The sequence below is a fragment of the Lampris incognitus genome, chromosome 15, assembly GCF_029633865.1.
Source record: "Lampris incognitus isolate fLamInc1 chromosome 15, fLamInc1.hap2, whole genome shotgun sequence".
Lineage (NCBI taxonomy): Eukaryota > Metazoa > Chordata > Actinopteri > Lampriformes > Lampridae > Lampris > Lampris incognitus.
The window spans coordinates 38,992,931-39,013,560 of NC_079225.1; the positions used below are offsets into that span (position 1 = coordinate 38,992,931).

A 20,630-nucleotide genomic window follows, 5' to 3' on the forward strand; every position below is an offset into this window, starting at 1 on the left:
CAGGTCTTTAGTCCTGCCTATTTCTCCTGCATACAACACGCTGACTAACGAGAACTGATTCTTCGCTTACCATCTAATCTACCAAGACCTTAACATGTGCCCTTATTTGGAGATGATCAACATTATTTGGTTCACCTGTGACTGGTCACAATATTTCGCTCATCAGTGTAGTAAATAAATAATGAGAAAAAAAAAGAATCGTGTTACAAATGCCATAGTTTACGATTAAAGACATCCTTCATGAGCAGGGAACAAAGAAGAAAAAACCGTCAAGTCAAGTGTGAGTAAGTGCCATCTGTAAATCTTACAGACAGAAGCTGTGTGTGTGAATAGGAAATATCACCGCTGGTGCTGGAAACATCATTCTGATAATGTTACAAAAAGTATGTTCGAAACTAGCTTAAATGGCTGTCTGAGCATTTACCAATGAACTGATTGACGTGGGGGTGAACAAAATGTCAGGGGACATGTTGGGAAATTGGTTTTCCTACCTGGCAGAGACCACTCTGGCTAGGTCACGTAGGTTCAGCTTGACTGATGTGGTCAGAATGTAGCTGGGGTCCAGAGCTGGCTCCATCTCCCCCTGCAACACCCAGTAGCCCTCCATCTCTACACAGAGCTGGTCCATAGGTGACGGGATGGGCTGATGGAAGTGGAAATATAAGGACAATGAATCAGTGTTTCCTTTATATTTCTACTTTTTAGCTGAGTTAGTGATGAAAAACGGACCTCAGATTTGATTTTGTTGCTGGTCAGAAAATACTGCTGTGAAACATAACTTGATTTTGGGTCAATAACAGTGCACCTAAACTGCAGACTTAGTACTACAGCTAACTAAATGCATATTGCCATCATGGCATGGTGATGTGGAGTCGCCAGCCGCTTCTTTTCACCTGACAGTGAGTAGTTTCACCAGGGGGACATAGTGTGTGGGAGGATCACGCTATTCTCCCCCAGCCCCCCCCCCCCTGAACAGGCGCCCCGACCGACCGGAGGAGGCGCTAGTGCAGTGACCAGGACACATACCCGCATCCAGCTTCCCACCCACAGACACGGCCAATTGTGTCTGTAGGGACGACCAACCAAGCCAGAGGTAACACCGGGATCCGAACTTGCAATCCCTGTGCTGGTAGGCAACGTAACAGACTGCTACACTACCCGGACACCCTTCATTTACTTTCTTGTCCTCTTAATATTCCGATATAAGCAGTTTCTCATGGATTTCCCTTTCCAAGATATTCTCAGACTCTCTTAATCTTCCTACTTTTTAGAGTTTGGTGCCATGGGCAAATTCCTCGCTAATGAAACGAACAACAAAACTTTAACTCAACATAGACTTAATGTGTTACTTACTTGTTTGAGACACTTGACGTTTCCTCCTAAAATGTGCTGACACACCAGTTTCTGGACCAGAGGGTGTGAGCTTCTGTCTAGCTGGGTCAGAAAGCTCAAACAGAAGCCCTGGAGTAAAACAGAGTGGTGTGAACAGGAGCTGTAACTGACAGAGGTGATGACGCTCAGGCAAGTTTTTAGAAAAATGTAGATTGAAATATTGCCTTCAACAGGAATCGGGAGTAATGAATGAGAGAGACAGACCAGACAGATAAACCAGACACACAGACAGACAGAAAAACTGACAAACCCATGGATAGATATGGTTTGAATGTTTCCTCTGGTCGAACACCACAGGTCTGCTGTTAATTCTTTACACTGGGTATTTTCTCTCCCCACCCAAAGGTGTCATCCATTGTTATCTACTGTATGTATCTACCCATTTTTCATGCTGTAGATGTTAAGTCCACTGAGCCTAACTGTGATTTAGGGCTATACAAATAAACTTGAGTTTTTGGGAAGACAAATGATGGCAGGTGCAGTTTTTTTTACATCACTTTCTAACTGGGTACTCAGCCAAGATCATAAAAGTTAGTACTTAAAAAAAAAATCCAAGAAAAACTTGTCATGGCAGCACCTCAAAACACATGTGATTCATCAGTATTAAATGTTCAGAAGTGCATATTGACAAGTAAACAAGCAGATTAATGACAGTGACTCCTGTAAGAGTCGACTCTTCCTACCGAGACAGAGTAGTTTTAATAAGACTGTGATTTGCAATTTCTGTTCCTTGTCCATTTCAAAATGTTTGTAATCATATAAGCCCAACTCTTTTCAAAGGTGTACCCTCATCCCACCCACACAACCCAAACAAAAACTTAAAGGTAATATGTGTTGGCTGGTTATCAACCTGGTTGCTGGCAACCCAACATGTTGGCTGTGTATTGTTGCTGTAAGGTTTAGTTTTTGTTTTTTTGTTTTTTTTTTGTTAACTGGCATCATACCTCAAAGAGTGAGCGCTGGACACTCCTGCAAGGGTTGGCTGCTACATAGTTCAGCGCCCGGCAGAGGGTGCGCAAACTGTAGTGGGGCCGGTGGCCGGTTCCATCAACCAGGTGAGAGCCCGCCTCTTTACGTACCACCAGGTAAAAACTGCATTAAAAAAACAACAAATGTAAAAAAGGAGGAGAAGGAAGCTGTTTTTTGTGTCCAGGTCACAGCAGCAGAAAAATCCCAAAGACCAGCTGGCACTTTTTTTTGTTGTTACAAACTAGATTTTCCTTAACTATTATTTTAAGATGATTTCTGGGAACACTTTGATTTATTATGACAAGTCACCAAGGAGAGACTGGAGGAGAGAACAAAGGGAGGACATGTAGCAAAGACCCTGTATTGACCTTGAACCCAGGACTCTGACCAGGCCTCAGCCAACTAAGCACACCCTCGTCTGGTTGAGGTACCAGGATACCCAACTAGATTTTTTTTTCAGTAAAATGAAACCTTGCAAACGATAAACTTGAGTGTCATAGTCAAAGATTTAGGATTAATATAATTTTTTTTATTCTAAATTTATTTCTTATTTTTCCCTTTTTTTTCTCCCAATTTAGCGGCCAATTGATTTCCTATTTTAGTTCAAACACCCACCCTCGTACTGCATGCGTTCGCCAACTGCATCTCTCTGGCTGGCAGTCTCAAAGGAGACGCCTCCCCACTTTCGTGACAAGGCGAATCCAGGCTGAACCACTGCTTTTTCCGACACGCACAGAGAGACTTTCATGTGACGAACACAAGCCGACTCCGCCCCCCTCCCAAAGACAGCATTGCCAATTATTGCCACTTCATCGAGTCCGGCCATAGTCGGATCTGACGAGACCGGGGCACGAACCCCTGTCCCCTGTGGGCAACTGCATCGACAGGATTAATATAATTTAGCTGATGGGCGGTATATGATGCTCCCCGCTGTGGTTGTGGTCATCGACAAATAGATGATGAAGGTGTCCTTACTTTATGATGCCGTTGATGATGCTTCTATTTGGATTCAACCCTTTGAGGTAGTCTGACACCAGAATCTGCAGGTCTCCCTCGTTCTCCAACTCCTCCACATACAACTCAGTGAACCTGGGATGAACACAGGCAGGTTTACAGATATAATGTAATGGCTATAAGTTTCTTTCATAGCTTACTACTGTTAATTTAACTGAAGTTGGTCATTTTATGCAACTGATTAATGTCAGAGCCACACAATGGCTTCGTGCTGAGCACTGCTGCTTCACAGCAAGAGGACTCTGGGTTTGATCATTTCTCAACCTAAACCAGTAGCACTGAGGGAGTTCTTCCCATCTCTCACAAAGCGCTGTGAAAATGTAAAACACAGCACTACTGAATTATTAATCAAGTTAGTTATACAATGTGCTTGTGATAAATAGAGCGTTTCAGCCAACCATGATTACCCTTCCGCCTCTCACCTGTTCCTGATGCCCAGAGGCAAATTCCTCTTCCCTACATCGGTGGCTGGGTTCATGCAAGCAAACAGGCGGAAGTCCGGGTTGCGAACCAGGGGCTCTGTACAAAAACGATATAACATACAGAGATTAATAGAAAAACAATAGTTCCCTTTCAGTCAGTTCACCCAGTACAACACATATTGTATGGGCTCCACCAGGTTAGTCTAACAACAGCCTCATTTTGGTCAGCCAGCTTTCCAAGGAGTAATATTTTTGAAAGTTTTTGCATATTGGTTTTGTTTGTTTGTTTGTTCATCGTGTTGGTTAAGCAGTGCTAGTTTAGCTTCGCTAATGGCTGCAGCTAGCATACATGAGTGAGAGAACTCAAACCAATTCTTCTTCCACTAAGAAAACTACCACTCGTCCTTGTCCTCAAGGCTGTGGCTTTTCTCTGCACGAGAAGGACCTCCACGACGCTTGCCCGGTCTGTTTAGGAATCGTCCATGCTAGACTCAGCCTGACACTGGTGTGCTCTGTAGCCACCTCAGGCGGACAACTCTAGAACGGTGTGTGACTTTCATTGAATGGATTTTGGGTCAAGCTGTGGTGTGGCAGGAGGATCCGCTCTTCTCAGAAATTTCTGGACAGCCCCTATGTGATACGGAGGCTTGGCTGGCAGAGAAGCAGGCAGGGCTCTACTGGAGCGGCCAAGTGGAGCAGGAAATGGATGATATGAAGCCGGCATGCTCTGCAAATGTCATGACCGCAGGCAGGCTCCTTACAGACTTTCAGGAGGAGGAGCATATTGTGGAGCTGGACAACAGCCTTTCTGGAGACGAGCAGGAGGAGTTGCTGGCAGATCAGGCTACCTCTGCTGTTGCAGAGGTTAGCCAGGATATTAGACATAACGCTTTTCTGGCTCTGTTTCGCTGGGCTGCTAGCAAACTGGAGGTGGACTGGTAGACTTAACTGCTGATTTTTTTTTGTTTCAAAATGCAAAGACCTCAGTGGCAATGCATAATATGTGAGTCTCCAAAGATTTATAAAAATGTACCAGTAGTTTCCAGGATACCACAGAGAGAGAGAGAGACAAACAGACAGAGAAGAGAAGAGAAGAGAAGAGAAGAGAAGAGAAGAGAAGAGAAGAGAAGAGAAGAGAAGAGAAGAGAAGAGAAGAGAAGAGAAGAGAAGAGAAGAGAAGAGAAGAGAAGAGATAGATTCTTACCTGTGTCTCCACGGTCCAACAGCACCAGGGAGCCTGCGCTGCCCTCCAGCAGCCCACTCAGACACTCCAGAGTTTCTGCTGCCGCCAGGTTGATCTCATCCAGCAGGATCCACTCTCCTTTCTTAACTGCCTGGGCTAAAGTCCCCTGTGGACACACACACAGGGTTTAAAATGAAAGACAGAGGCGTAATGCACATGGTCCATATAGACGTCATTTCTTTGGCCAAATGTTTCCAAAGGGGTCCTGTAAGGGTTCCAGCCGCAGTCAGGGTAGGGGTAAAGGGTTAAGGAAGGTTAGGGCTTGGCACTGGGGAATCAGTGTCAGTCAAATTAAACACCATCATTGGTTTAGCTACACTACCATGTGACTGCGCTGGTGATAAGCAAGGGGATTCTTTTCTAATCGTTTACCTCTACGAAGGCAAAGACCATGGCTGTTTCACAGGCTCTTATCTGCTGCTGGGTCTGATGCAGTCTCTCGGCCAGGGCTTCCCATTTCTCCTGTAGCAAGGCAGCTGCACACAAACACACACGCACAACCACACACGCACACACGCACGTGCACACACGCAAACAAAAGGTTCAGTGAAAGATTACAATTTCCAATATTCAAGATGTGGTCCTTTTGAAATCCCTATATAATGTTTATGATACACACACAATTTAATGGCAGTTAGTGTTAAGTTGTATGCAGTTGTATGCATGCCTCTTTTGTGAAAGGCTTTATTTAATGATGTAAGCCTGATATCAGATTTTATTTTAGAACAACCCCCCCCCCCACTTCTCTCTTTTTCCAAATGTCTAGTACTACTACTACTACTACTACTACTACTACTTTTGGTTACTCCCGTTAGGGTCGCCACAGTGGATCATCCATTTCCATCTCTTCCTGTCCTCTGCATCTTCCTGTCACACCAGCCACCTGCATGTCCTCCCTCACCACATCCATAAACCTCCTCTTTGCCCTTCCTCTTTTCCTCTTCCCTGGCAGCTCCATATTCAGCATTCTTCTCCGAATATACCCAGCATCTCTCCTCCACACATGTCCAAGCCATCTCAATCTTGCCTCTCTTGCTTTGTCTCCAAACTGTCCAACTTGAGCAGTCCCTCTAATATACTTGTTCCTAATCCTGTCCTTCTTCATCACTCCCTGTGAAAATCTTATCTTCAACTCTGTCACCTCCAGCTCCGCCTCCTGTCTTTTTGTCAGTGCCACTGTCTCCAAACCATATAACATAGCTGGTCTCACAACCATCTTGTAAATCTTCCCTTTAACTCTTGCTGGTACCCTTCTGTCACAAATCACTCCTGACACTCTTCTCCACCCACTCCACCCTGCCTGCACTCTCTTCTTCACCTCTCTTGTGCACTCACCGTTACTTTGGACAGTTGACCCCAAGTATTTAAACTCCTACGCCTTCATCACCTCTACTCCTCACATCCTCACCATTCCACTGTCCTCCCTCTCATTCCCGCAGAGGTATTCCGTCTTGCTCCGACTGACTTTCATTCCTCTTCTCTCCAGTGCATACCTCCACCTCTGCAGGCCCTCCTCAACCTGCAACCTACTCTCGCTACAGAGTTCTGCTCTTTTTCAAAATGTAAAGAGTATTTTTATTGCTGAACAAATATAGTACATAAATTATGTTACAATACCATTAGACTTCTCTTGCAGCTCCTTGGTGAGTGCAGACTTGCAGACATGGTCCATGAGTTTGAGCAGGTCCTGCCAGCGTTTGCCCCGGAAGCAGGTCTGTACATGACCAAGGAAGGTCAGGTTCTGCTTCCTTGAGTAGGTCTGGGAGAACAGGTCTTCAAAAGCTTCACGCAGAGGAAGCAGGATGAGTTTGTGGTCGACCGGTTTATAACTGCAGAAGGGATGGGGGGAGAGATAGAAGAGCTTTATTTCAGAACAAACCATCAATTACAACAAAAAAAAGAAAAAAAAAGGGGGGGGTAGCATAGCAGTCCATTCTGTTGCATACCAACACGGGGATCGGTGGTTTGAATCCCCATGTTACCTCCAGCTTGGTCGGGCATCCTTCCAGACACACCCCCCCCCTTTTCCACAATTGTACTTGGCCAATTGCCCAACTCTTCCGAGCCATCCTGGTCACTGCACCAGCCCCTCTGCTGATCCAGGGAAGGCTGCAGACTACAATATGCTTCCTCCAATACATGTGGAGTCGACAGCCGCTTCTTTTCACTTGACAGTGAGGAGTTTCACCAGGGGGACGTAGCGTGTCGGGGGATCACGCTATTCCCCCCCCATTCCCCCTCCTCCCCGAACAGGCACACCCACTGACCAGAGGAGGTGCTAGTGCAGTGACCAGGACACATAGCCACACCCAGCTTACCACCCGCAGACACGGCCAAATGTGTCTGTAAAGGACGCCCAACCAAGCCGGAGGTAATACAGGGGTTTGAACCGGCAATCCCCATGTTGGTAGGCAATGGAAAAGACCGCTACACAACCCAGACGCCCCCCTACAGACACATTTAGCCGTGTCTGCGGGTAGGAAGCCGGCTGTGGGTATGTCCTGGTCGCTGCACTAGCGCCTCCACTGTTCGGTCAGGGCGCCTGTTCGGGGAGGAGGGAGAACTGGAGGGAATAGCGTGATCCTCCCATGTGCTACGTCCCCCTGGTGAAACTCCTCACTGTCAGGTGAAAAGAAGTGGCTGGCAACTCCACATGTATCGGAGGAGGCATGTGGTAGTCTGCAGCCCTCCCCAAATAGGCAGAGGGGGTGGAACAGTGACCAGGACAACTCAGAAGAGTGGGGTAATTGGCCAGATACAGTCGGGGAGAAAAAGAGGGAATATATATATAAAACTTTGTTAAAAGAAACACTCAACGGTAGGGATAGTGATCAACAAATAAGGAGCAAAATAATCCACTTAGTCAAGTAAATTTTCTATGAGACAGTACAAGCCTGTTTCATGCTATAAGCAATCATCACTGCAACAGGCTTGTACTGTCTCATAGAAAATTTACTTGACTAAGTGGATTATATTTTTTTTAACTGGGCACAGACTCCATCGACCATGGGGTTAAAAAGTAAAGCACATTTTTACATCAATATTAAACCCATGAGTCATATGTCAGTTGACAATAAAGTATCTTTCAAATGAGGGTAAAATCATGTTTTTGTGAAATATTAATGAATTTTAGGTGGAAAATTTAAAAGGGAAATTTGTGGCATCATGGAGTGAACACTCCCAAGTTCTTATTATTCAAATAAAAGCAGAGGACTAGAAGGAAAAGGTTGTACAGTGCAAGCATGGCCAGCTGGATTAGTTTAAATTAGATTAGATTTACTTTAGTGATGGCTGTTAGGGAATCAAATGTTTGATTCATTGCCGTTCATAACAGTAAGTGAATCGGAAAAAACACATATTTCAGAATTTCTAGAGCAAGTAGTGATCAACCACTACTAAAATGTCAGCAACTGCCACGTGTAGTATTGGGAGAAAAAAAAAAAACGGTTACCATTCTGCACCAGTTTTCAGTGCAGTGGAAACAGCATAACACATGAGGCAGAAGAGGCGTATTTATTTTGCCTACTGAGTGGTTTGTTTTCTTAAAAAAAAAAAAACCACAAAAAAACACAAAACAAAAACACAAAAACAAAAACAGGCAGTCGTTGCTTTCACTCACCCTCCAAGTAGGTCGGCGGTGTCACTCTGCTGGTTCATGTTCACAACCCGCAACTTGTGTCCTGTCATGGTACAAGGTTTGGGGACATTTAAAAGAGGTATTTGTCTCGCAAGAAGAACAAACATAGTTTCACCAACCCCATTCAAGAATATCTGTTTTCAAAGCTAGCACCCGAGACATGGCATTCTGAACGTTTTCGTAACTGTGCTTCAGGTGTACGCTGGTATAATAAAAGAAAAAAAGAAGATGCCATTACATTTTAGATTTTTGCATTACTTATCACGTCATGTTGTTGGAAATAGGGACGTACCGATATTGATACTAGCCAATACGAGGCCAAAATGTGGTACGGTAACAGAGACTCCAACCCAAAACCAAAATCTGATACCAAAAGCCATGAGTCATGTCATACGTAAAAGCAAACTGGCTTAATTTACAGCATTAAGCACATGGAAACCTGTATTTCTTTAATGGTGGAAAAAAATTCATTCTATCGCAACTATTTTTGACCTATCACCCCGAACTAATGATCTAAATCTGCACTGTTCAGCAAAAGTAATGGATTGGATCGGTATCAGCTGATACTTGTTGTACTCAGAACCAGTATCAGCAGTGAGAAAGTGATACCCGTCCATCCCAAGCTGGGAGACGTCTCTTCTGTAAGCGATGCAATTAAATGGAAAGAACCTGACTGGACACTGTCATTTCCCATTAAAACCAAATGGGACTGCAGGATGCTTCTGGCAAATCACTCTGGGTTTTAATATGGAATTTAAAAAAAATAAAAAATTAAGTATCTTAAGAGTTTGTGCGTCCCAAAAAAAAAAAAAAAAACCCAGTTCACATTCAAAATGCTGAAGATATCTTTTTTGTTTGAGTTTTTAAAAACGAGTCTGGCTTAATGCCTTTAATTCACTGACCTGTGAGTTTGGCTAGGTACTGTACAGTGGAGGTCTTGCCTGTGCCCGTCTCGCCGACCAGAAGGACGGGCTCCCCTTGGGTCACGCACACTGACAGCTGTTCCAGCAGCACCGCGGAGGGACGCGTGGCAGCAAACGTCTGGCTATTCCTTATCAAGGGAAGGAGGAGACGCACATTAAGACAGGCTCCCCCGTGGTTTCTGACTCGGCAGCAAATGAGATAATATCGGCAACCCCGGGAGCGTAGTTCCTCTTCATTTCTATGACACCCTTTGTTTTGTTTCAAGAGAATTTGTTCAGATCCTTGTGTCTTTATGTTGAGAGTCCAAACTAGTATGTACGTGTGAACTTAAATGCCCATCTTGTATTCTTGGGCTTATGTGGGCATTTGTCAGCTTTGCTGCAAGTAGAATCTACTAAAAGGACTCTTCCTCAGAATCAGAATCACTACACTGTTACTCTTACTGACTCTACCTTATAAACTATTATCCGATTTTACTGGAAAATAAAAGGCCAAAATGCCTTTAGTTTGTTTTTAGACAAGCGTCCATATTACTTTGGGAATGAAACTTTCCTCTTTTAATGAAGTCGGTCCAAGAATTGATACAGAGACAAATGGCTTTCGTAAAGAATCAATACCGCCCGACAGCTGGCCCCTTTGCCAGCTTTGTTTACCATAATGCAGTTTAAAATCGATGTCATGTTGATCCAATTTATCAGCAGGGGGTATGTTTGGCCATGTCATAAGGTTAATGATGGCACATTGCCTGCCTGATGCATACATACGTATATTCATGTAAATAGGTGAACGGAGAACTTTGCACCGACCGGGTAGGATGCCCCACTTACATGCTCAGCTGCACCACTTGGTTCTGCTTGCGTTCCAGAGTCACTCTGCCAACCATGACCTCCAGCTCAGTTAGCGAGATACCAGGCTGGTACATGAGGCAGAAGTGCTGGGCCTAAAGTCAAACAGCCACAAGGAGACAGCAGTCAAAACCATATTACAGTAAGCATTACAAAATGTAGGCTGCCAAAATCAGTGGGGGCTGAAAAATTCAAAATAATCACTGTAATATTGACCATAGAAATATCCAAACTCCAAGAGCTTGAACTATTTGGGCTGTTATTAATCTACTGATTTATCTAAAAGAAAGAGAATCATCCAGTAGACTGTCTTCTGAACCTGGTACATATAACCATATGGAATTACAGGTCCAAATGTCATATCCACACTTTGGAAACAAATACCATTTAAAAAATAATCCTGAACAAAGGCATCCCAATGTAGACTATATCGTCCTCCTGTTTTGTTTTGTTTTTAATTTGCTATATATTAATTATGTAGAATGAGATGTTCATAGACTATTTTTGGCTGGACCGGACCAGCAGGCCAGCCCTACAGACGCAAATGTCCATGAATGAGGGATCACTGTGGTTGATCATTTTTGGAGTGACTGAGTGAACACAGCACATGATTGGGCCACTGGATCAGGTGACCAAAAACATCACAACATTTGTGAGCCTCAGTCACATTAGTACATCTACGTCACACGGGAAAGATGGCAACGCTGCTGTGTTTGGCTGTTTGTCATCCCCTGTTGCCGCTCTGGTTCGTCCAGGTTCTGTTTGTGTCTCTGTGTATGGATGATGTGCAAGCCACAATTGTCTTTAATTGTCAAACAATACTGAATATTCGAGCCTCTGTCGTGGACCTATACGCTCGGGATCCCAGACAAAGCTTTCACCGCTCTCTACGTATTTTACCAACTACCTGAAAGTATATGTGCTCAGCCCTCTGGCTACCACCGTAGGAGATGAGCTAGGAGACGAGAGTAAACGTGCAGGCGCCTCGGTTAAACTGAGGAATCTTGCCCACTCTCGCTCGACACCAGCCCACCTTTTTCAGCTCAACAATGTTGAACCTGGTCGACAACATTGCTTTGGGGGCGTCCGGGTAGCGTAGTGGTCTATTCCATTGCCTACCAACACAGGGATCGCCAGATTGAATCCTCCGACTTGGTCGGTCGTCCTACAGACACAATTGGCCATGTCTGTGGGTGGGAGGCCGGATGTGGGTATGTGTCCTGGTCACTGCATTAGCGCCTCCTCTGGTCGATCAGAGCGCCTGTTCGGTGGGGGGGGGGGGACTGGGGGATAGCGTGACCCTCCCATGCGCTACATCCCCCTGGTGAAACTCCTCACTGTCAGGTGAAAAGAAGTGGCTGGTGACTCCACGTGTATTGGAGGAGGCATGTGGTAGTCTGCATCCCTCCCCGGATTGGCAGAGGGGGTGTAGCAGCGACCGTAACAGCTCAGAAGAGTGGGGTAATTGGCCGGATACAATTGGGGAGAAAAAAAAAGAGGGGGGGGATCCCAAAAAAAAACCAAACATCACTTTATTCCTCAGCCTTCCCTCGAGACCAGGTACACCTTTCTCCAACTGATTATCCCAGGCACAGACCTGCAGGCCAGACAACTGCCCTGCAGGATCCCTGCCAGGGCAACAGTGAAGCGGGGTAGGCAAATCTGAAGGTGCCCTATTTGGCTCCCCCGACTCCGTTAAAGTGTTCACCAACAGTCTTGGCAACCTGTCCGCCCTTGTCAAACATCATGTCAAAACCTTGGTGTGATATTTGATTCTGCCTTCAAGTTTGACAAGCTAGTCAATGTATCTGTGAATGTTCTCATTCATCCAGGTCATGATTATCCAAAGGAGTTGAATCAAGTGCAACTGGACTTGGTATATATCCGTGAAGACGTCTCTTCACCAGCCAGTCAGACTAGCTTGGTCTAGTCAGAAAGGCACGAACTGAGGAAGCCTCTCGGATGAGAGGCGAAACGTCTTCACGGATATATACCAAGTCCACTTGCACTTGATTCAACTCCTTTGGATGACTAGTCAATGTCGTACTGAAAGCCGGTTTTTTTTCCAGCTTTGTACTATTGTCAAAATCAAGCCGTTTCTCTCTTTTAAAGATCTCAAGAAAGTCATCCACACTTTGATATCCTCCTGCTTGGACTACTGCAACTCCATGTATTTTGGGATTAGTCAGTCATCCCTGTCCTGCCTGCAACTGGTCCAGAACGCTGCAGCCATGCTCCTGACAGGTACCTGGAAGAGAGACCATATTACCCCTATACTGGCCTCTCTCCACTGGCTGCTTGTGTGGTTCAGAATTGCTTTTTTTTTTTTTATATATAAATTTATTTCTGATTTTTCCCTTTTTCTCCCAATTTAGTGGCCAATCGATCCCTATTTTAGTTCAAACACCCACCCTGGTACTAAATGCGTTCGCCAACTGCATCTCTCCGGCCGGCAGTCTCGAAGGAGACGCCTCGCCACTTTCGTGACAAGGCAACTCCAGGCCAAACCAGAATTGATTTTTAAGGTTCTCCTGATTGTTTATTAAGCCCTAAATGGGCTGGCCTCCTCCTATATCGCAGACCTTTGAACTCTCTATTCCACCTCCAGGTCCCTCAGGTCGGCTGACTTGGGACTCCTGGCTGTCCCGTGATCTAAACCTACGCTCAGGGGTGACCACGCCGTTGCGGTTGCAGCCCCTTGACTGTGGAACAGAATTTCCTTCCCAATAAGACCTGCCCCTCTTAGGTCCTGGCTCCAAACTTACCTTAATTCACTAGTGTTTGAATCCTCCTGATGTGGCTGATTTCTGGCTTGTGCCTTTCTCGTTTTATGTTGTTTACTCGTGCCTACGAGCTATGTGCCTTGTTGTCCATGTCGGTATTTCTTGCATTTGTGTTTTAGTTACCTGCTCTGGTCCTTACAGCGCATTGGTCAACATGGGTTGTTTTTTAAATGTGCTCTGTAAATAAATTTGACTTGACTAGTATGCGACATCAGCCAGTTAATTACTTGACCCCCATCAAGCCTTTGCCACCGTGTGACCTGTATTACATGCACAGGCCCAACCCTGATCTCGAGGTGGGTCGTGAAGCAATAAACACTATTCACTGCTATTCGGCAATTTTGAACAAGCTACCGACTGTATATATTCAGTTGGATTGGTGAAATAACACATGGAACAGGTGGGAGAGTTAACAGATAATTAGAATAATTATAATCACAATCAAATTAAATTCTCTGTCTTGCAACTTCATTTATAGCCTTGTCTTACTCGAACATAACTTAACCATGTCATCCGATATGCTACTTCAGTACACTTTAACAACAAATATCACTGGGACCACTACACCAAATTGCAGATGAACATTTCATATCCAAGAATTTACATTATAGACACTACCACTGAATATCGCAGTAAAAAAATTGGCCATAATTTCGAACATTGACCATACACAGTCCAGACATATGAGAGCATTTGAACGAGTTTATTTTCAAATTAACCTTTCCTATTACAATATCATTTGTCACCCCCCCCCCCATGATGTAATTAACTGAAATACCTTCTCTTTGGAGATGTTGAGCTTGCTTCCTATGATCTCAGCTATTCGTTGACGACTTTCTGGATGAGACATCATTGCTGTGAAGCAGTCAAGAGCCTGAAGAAACAAAACACAGTGAAGGTGGAAAACATTATATGAAATTTGTGAAACTTCAGCCCTACTCTGGAACTGAAGTCCCCATTTTGACCCGCTGTTAAAGACACAGGCTCCATTTCTGTTTTAATATACTACAGCAAAAACATTTTCTCAAAATTTTAAATGGACTTACTAAACTCTTGATATGAATAATGAAAGCTCTATCACAATTTAACACAACTGGAACCATTTAACTATGTTCCACAGCACGCTCATGGCAACATTTTAAGGTGGTTAAACTTTTGCTTGGACATTACATACAGTAAAACATGTAAAAGAAATGTCACGTGTTAAACTGTAAAAGTAACAACAGTTTTTTTTTTTAAAGATTACTTTTTGGCATTTTCTGCCTTTATTTGATAGCGGTCGTAGAGAGAGACAGGAAAGGCAGGGGAGAGAGAGGGGATGACATGCAGCAAAAAACCCGGGCCGGATTCGAACCCAGGCCGCTGCGCTAAGGACTTGGCCTTATGTGGTATATGCTCTACCAGGTGAGCCACCGTGGCGCCCCCACAAAAGTTTTCATTTTAAATACACGAATTGGGTTTCGAAGAATCCATCGAAATCTGAGAATGCACCCTCAAATTATATGGCCAGATACATTGAAACTAGCATTACGCTCATTTATTAAACTTCCTAAAAGTCCTTTTAACATGGCAGCTGTGGGTATGATGAGATTTTTAGTTATTTTTCTTGACCATCTCCTTGAAAGACCCAATAAAGTTTGGCAAATAAAGTCTAAAATTGAAGGGGTCACCACTGGCTTCCCTCATTTCTTGCTTAACCGATCGACTTACTTCATGGAAGACATGTTGTGCTGTGGCTGCTGACGTGCTGTCAAACTTGCCGCTGATCCTCTCGCACCATTTGAGTACGTCCCTGTAAAGAGGAAAGGGGCTCAAGGTTGCTCCTCAATGAAAACACATTGGGTAACAGTGAAATAAATTCTGCGTCTGTGCCCCGTGTTATAAAAATGGACACTGCACCAAGTCAGTAGCGGATGCAATTTCTGGAATACTGCTTGGCTTAAACCAAAATTCATTACTGTTACAGAAAAAACTTTGAATTAAAACTGAATGTGGAACTTATTCAAATCTAACAAAATGAAAATACTCTACTGACCTACATATAAGAATTGTGGGCCACACTATAAACTTCATCCGCATCTAAGTTAATCGCATTGATTCGTGAAGAACATACATACTGTTGAAGTGGGCGGCATGGGATGGATGGAAAACTACCATGGCATTGATTTTACAGCAGAAAGCTAATGTTGGCATCTAATGCTTTCAATGTTATCGCATCCTCAAAGGCATATGGAAAGTTTAAAAGATGCCAACATAGATGTGCACTAGCTAACATCTATAAGTGAGCCAGTTATCACAGGGTTATCTAATGTGGCTTCCCCGCTGTGACACAAACAATCTGGGGTTTGAGCCGCCGCACCAGCATCCAGAGGACAATCTGATCAATGACCTATCGACAGCAGCAAAACCCAGTGGAAACCTAATTAAAAGTCCTGGGGACTAGCGTATTAGACTGGCTGGAAGTTTTCATTGTGGGAAAACTGTGACAGGACTGGGATCCGTGGGTCTAGCCTCCCTCTCTGTACAGGGACTCCATCGATGATGACTGTAAGGATGAGATACTGTTGTATCCAAGGCCACTCCACTCCTCGAGTACCACAAGTACTGCTGAGTTTCTGTTCTGTCAGGTATTAATTGTGTTCACCTTTTGTTTCAGATCTAAATACTCTGATCAGGCTGGAAAACAAGAAGTACTGGGGATCCAAAGGGCCAGTTAGGAACATCTTAAGATCTGGACATTATTTAGTTCGGGTTATCACAAGTTCATGTAAAGGCTATGTGGTGCTTAATGGCTCACAAGGTGGATCACAGTACTTACCTTGTGAGGGTCAGAGACTGCATACTGACTGAGTTCACCTATGCTAAAATACATGTGCTAACGGTACTTTCAAGTGTTTTGGATGAGTGTAAACTAAATAGAGTGCCTTTTTTTTCCTATGCAGCAAATATTTTTGGAACCTAGGCTACTGAGGTTTGAATGAAAATTAAAATCCCTCTAATGGATACCTGACATAACAAGAGACTGCAGACAAGCTGTACACCTGCCAACATTTCAGTTGGAATTAACAGATTTGATTTAGAAGCCCCAGTCAAAACATCAGAATTTGGCTGGTGACTTGTCTTACAGTCAAGCTCTGATAGTCTATCTGACAGACAGACAGACAGATAGACAAACATACAGGGAAGCAGGCAGGCAGCAAGGCAGTCAGCAGGGCCATATTGTAACAAAAAAAAAAAAACAAAAGTGATAACTACAAAAATAATAATTTCAGCACAAGATGCCTATTCTATATAAACATGTATTACCTCAATGACAAAGCTCTACCCTCCAGGGATGTGGTCTTGTCTTCATGTTTATTCTGCTGGGACTCCCCTGGGATTTGCAGGCTGCTTGAGCTGGCCAGCAGAGCTGGGTCCTGGTCAGGGTGTCTGTCCCCAGTCAGCTGGCAGTAGATGTCCAAGAGACGGTCCGCTATCATGGTCAGGTTGGAGTACTTGCTGACGAGAACCTGCATACAGAGATGGTTAAGCAATCAGCAAATTTAGTTTGTTGAATGTAGACAGTTCATTCTTGAGAGGTAGAAGTCATTTCTACAAGGTGGTAAATTCACTCACACCATTACCACAGTAAAACATATGCATTTGTATTTTACAGAGACTTGTGCACATACCAAATTCATGAAAGGTCAAAACTGCAAACACACTTAATAAAAAAATACACACACACACACACACACACACACACACATATATATATATATATATATATATATATATATATATATATATATATATAACATCCACTCACACCCTCACCTACACTCGAGAATTTACACATACGCACATACACATGCGCGCACATGCGCATGCTCACACACACACAAAATGGTGACTGCATTTTCTGGGCATATCTCACTTGACCTGGTCTGCAAATTTACTCACTTTTTTCAGCTCCTCTCTTGTCATGTTCCCCATTTGCAATTTGGTCCAGTACTTGTCCAAAAGTGCTGCATGGGTGCTCTGAGGTCTGTGCCAAATGCCACCACTGTAGTACATCCTGCAATACAAAAGTATGAGTTATCATGACCCAAGACAGTCATGTAGTTTTGTCCTTCGCCTCTGAAACATACATATCCCTGGTATGGGACAGAATCCCACTAGAATATTCTCAGCTGTGTCTTCCCACTTCCGTCTCCCTCTCAGATATCCTACTGTCTAAATAGACAACAAAGCTTCTATATCATTAGTGAAAACAACTACAAACTAGGGGGTCAACCGATATAAGTTTTTTTTTTTCAGGGCCGATAAAGATTCCTAGTAATCAAGGAGACCAATAACCAATATTCGGAACTGATGTAAATTTGCAGTAAAAACATGGGCGGTGGGGGCGTCCGGGTGGCGTAGCGGTCTATTTTCTATTGCCTACCAACACAGGGATCGCTGGTTTAAATCCCCATGTTACCTCCAGCTTGATCGGCCGTCCCTACAGACACAATTGGCTGTGTCTGCGGGTGGGAAGCTGGATGTGGGTACGTGTCCTGGTCGCTGCACTAGCGCCTCCTCTGGTCGGTAAGTAATCATCTGCTACATTATAGGATAAATTTTATTTTAGCATTTAATGGTAGCACTCATACTGTCAGTCGATCAAGCAAGAAAGTCCAAACCTGATCTTTTCAGGCTTTTCACACAAATAAGGTCTTTCTACCACTCCTTAAATACAAGTAAGGTATTTCTTTATTCTCAGGTGTTTCATCTGAATGTATGCTTTAGCTTACTTTATTCCAACAATGAGTTCATCTTTTTGAGTGAGAATGAGTCATCTTTTTTTATCTGTCTTTTTCACAGGAGCAATTTGTATAAGGGAGTCAGTTCACCTCTGCCTGAACTTTCCACGCTCAGGGTGGACGAGGTCTCCAGTGACCTTTCTAGTGATGTGGCTCCTCTCACAACAACTATGGCCATAGCCGATAATGTGCCTCTGGCAGAATCTAACTTCGGTAAAGTGCAAGAAGGAAGTGTGTTGTCCTATCGCTTGCCAACAAAGACAGTGCCGAAAACCCATCCACACTCAGATGCCCCTTCTCCACCACAGCTGCCACTTTCTGGTTACAGGCTGGGACCCTCTACCTCTTCCTTTGCCTGCTCTGAGCACCAGCAGCTCCACATGTCCCTGGCAACATCATGCGAGACAGCTCACAAAATTGAGAACAGCACAAAACAGCAGAGTTCCTGTGTAGAGTGGAAGCAAATAAGGCGGTCCCGCGTCACCTCCACCAAATTCAGAGAGGTCTGTCACACTAGGGGACAGGTGTCAGGGTCTCCTCAAAATCTGGCGAAAAGGCTTCTGAGACCCAGCCATTAGACTGCAGACATGAGGAGAGGGCTGGACATGGAACCTGCAGCAGTAGAAGAGTACTGCAGAGCAAGGGAGGTCAGTCAATATCCTTGTGGGTTCCTTATCCACCCCGACGCACCTTGGATGGGGTCATCACCTGATGGCATAGTGTACGGTCCAAAGGGGCAGCCAGAGTTTGGCTTTGTTGAAGTTAAATGCCCAAATGTTTCGAGTTATGTGGACTGCCCATACATAAGACCAGTGAGGGCACACACACTAAGGAAATCCCATCCGTACTTTTGGCAGATCCAGGGTTAGCTGTTAATTTCTGGACTTGAATGGTGTGACTTTGTTGTCTACACACAGGGAGACATGTTCATTCAGAGGATTTCCAGAGAAAATGAAATCACAGCCACAATTAAAGAAAATAATTGATTATTTCTTTTTGTATTTTCACCTCTATGCTTCCCTACAGTAGAGAACTGCTCTGCACGCCGCCTTTCTCAGCTCACTTTGCTACGGGGATAGTCAGTGGTAGTGTGTATAATGTAATATGTTTAAATGTGTATCTGTAATTTTCTGTAGTGCACTAACATTTGTTGTTGAAGTGTACTGAAGTGGCAGATCACATGACATGGTTAAATTGAGTTAAAACAAAAAAGGTTATCAATGCAGTTGCAAAAACAACACTTCCCTCATATTTTCGGGTGCTTGATTAGAAAGAGAACTTTTTTCTTTTTCTTTTTTAAAAAAAAAGTCTCCCTTTTTCTCTCCCAATTGAATCTGGCCAATTACCCCGCTCTTTTTGAGCCCCCCCGGTCGCTGCGCCACCCCCCCTCTGCCAATCCGGGGGGCGCCCCGACCGACCAGAGGAGGCGCTAGTGCAGCGACCAGGACAAATACCCACATCCGACTTCCCACCCGCAGACACGGCCAATTGTATCTGTAGGGACGCCCAACCAAGCCGGAGGTAACACGGAGATTGTAACCGCCGACCCCCGTGTTGGTAAGCGACAGAATAGACCGCTACGCTACCCGGGCGCCCCAAGAGAGAACTTATTTTAATTGTAATTATAACTATCCTAATTATCTGTTAACTCCCTCTGCTCCTTCTTCTGTTTCGCTCTGCAGATGTCTTGTTTTTCTCTCTGTGTTGAGTGTTTTGACAGTGATTGTTGTTATTTGGAGTGTTTTAACTCGGTGTAATAAATGATCAGCACTGGAATGTTCTATCTTGTATTAACTGCAGTAATTGTTATAGAAAGGTAAATGGGCAGAGCTGACAGGTGGGTGACCAAAAAAATCTGAGTACCAGTTAAACTGAACAAAGTTCATGTATTTCAGTAAACGTGAATTTGCGCCGCCACCTTCCGACACCGGCGCTGGGTGAGGCCGCTGCAAATGCGAATTCGCGCAACCATCTTTCCACACCAAAAGCGGAATTGTGTCTGTAGGGATGCCCGACCAAGCCGGAGGTAACACGGGAATTTGAACCGGCAAACCCCGCGCTGGTAGGTGACAGAATAGACCGCTATGCTACCCGGATGGACAAACTTTTCATTATCTTAAATTAAAACAACAAAAAGTGCAGGGAGCTCCCAGCAGAAAGAAATAATGTTTCGCCCATCTTTTTTTTTTTGCTAGTCAGCTGGCTAAGTTATGGATCAACAAATGAACTTGGTGATGTTCTCTATCCCATTAGAGTTATATGAGACTCAACATTAGATAACGTTATTATGACCATCGGCTACCTATCTAACTAAAATGGATGGACTCTCTTTCTGTTTGTATGTCGGTATGTATGTTTGCCCTAGGTTTGCCACCTTCTATGTGGAGAAGTAAAGGGATGCCCCCCCCCCCTGCAAGTCCTACAATCTCCCCCTGATGATGTAATGATTTTTTGGGAACCCAATACGCCAATACACATGGATTGAAGTACTTTATTGCAAGACAAAAACCAAAAAACAAAAAAAAAACAAAATTACAAGTGTAACAAAAATATTTGTGTTATACTTTGGATTTGTAATACTGGTTGGTTTGACACAAACAAGACTGAAACATCAAAA

General features: G+C 44.2%; 1 protein-coding gene across 1 annotated transcript in view; it reads right to left on the minus strand.

The window, feature by feature from the left end:
• The window catches only part of mdn1 (midasin AAA ATPase 1), a 112,037-nt gene that overhangs the window by 85,769 nt on the left and 5,638 nt on the right, over positions 1-20,630 (minus strand). The window contains exons 9-23 of the mRNA XM_056294052.1: positions 17,172-17,286; positions 16,536-16,738; positions 14,940-15,021; positions 14,008-14,103; positions 10,429-10,541; positions 9,580-9,728; positions 8,660-8,720; positions 6,658-6,869; positions 5,413-5,516; positions 5,002-5,146; positions 3,798-3,894; positions 3,337-3,450; positions 2,337-2,484; positions 1,354-1,461; positions 492-643 (exon numbers count right to left, since the gene is read on the minus strand). Of these exons, the coding sequence (XP_056150027.1) occupies positions 492-643; positions 1,354-1,461; positions 2,337-2,484; positions 3,337-3,450; positions 3,798-3,894; positions 5,002-5,146; positions 5,413-5,516; positions 6,658-6,869; positions 8,660-8,720; positions 9,580-9,728; positions 10,429-10,541; positions 14,008-14,103; positions 14,940-15,021; positions 16,536-16,738; positions 17,172-17,286 (1,899 nt within the window). The remainder of the gene's footprint in view (positions 1-491; positions 644-1,353; positions 1,462-2,336; positions 2,485-3,336; positions 3,451-3,797; positions 3,895-5,001; positions 5,147-5,412; positions 5,517-6,657; positions 6,870-8,659; positions 8,721-9,579; positions 9,729-10,428; positions 10,542-14,007; positions 14,104-14,939; positions 15,022-16,535; positions 16,739-17,171; positions 17,287-20,630) is intronic.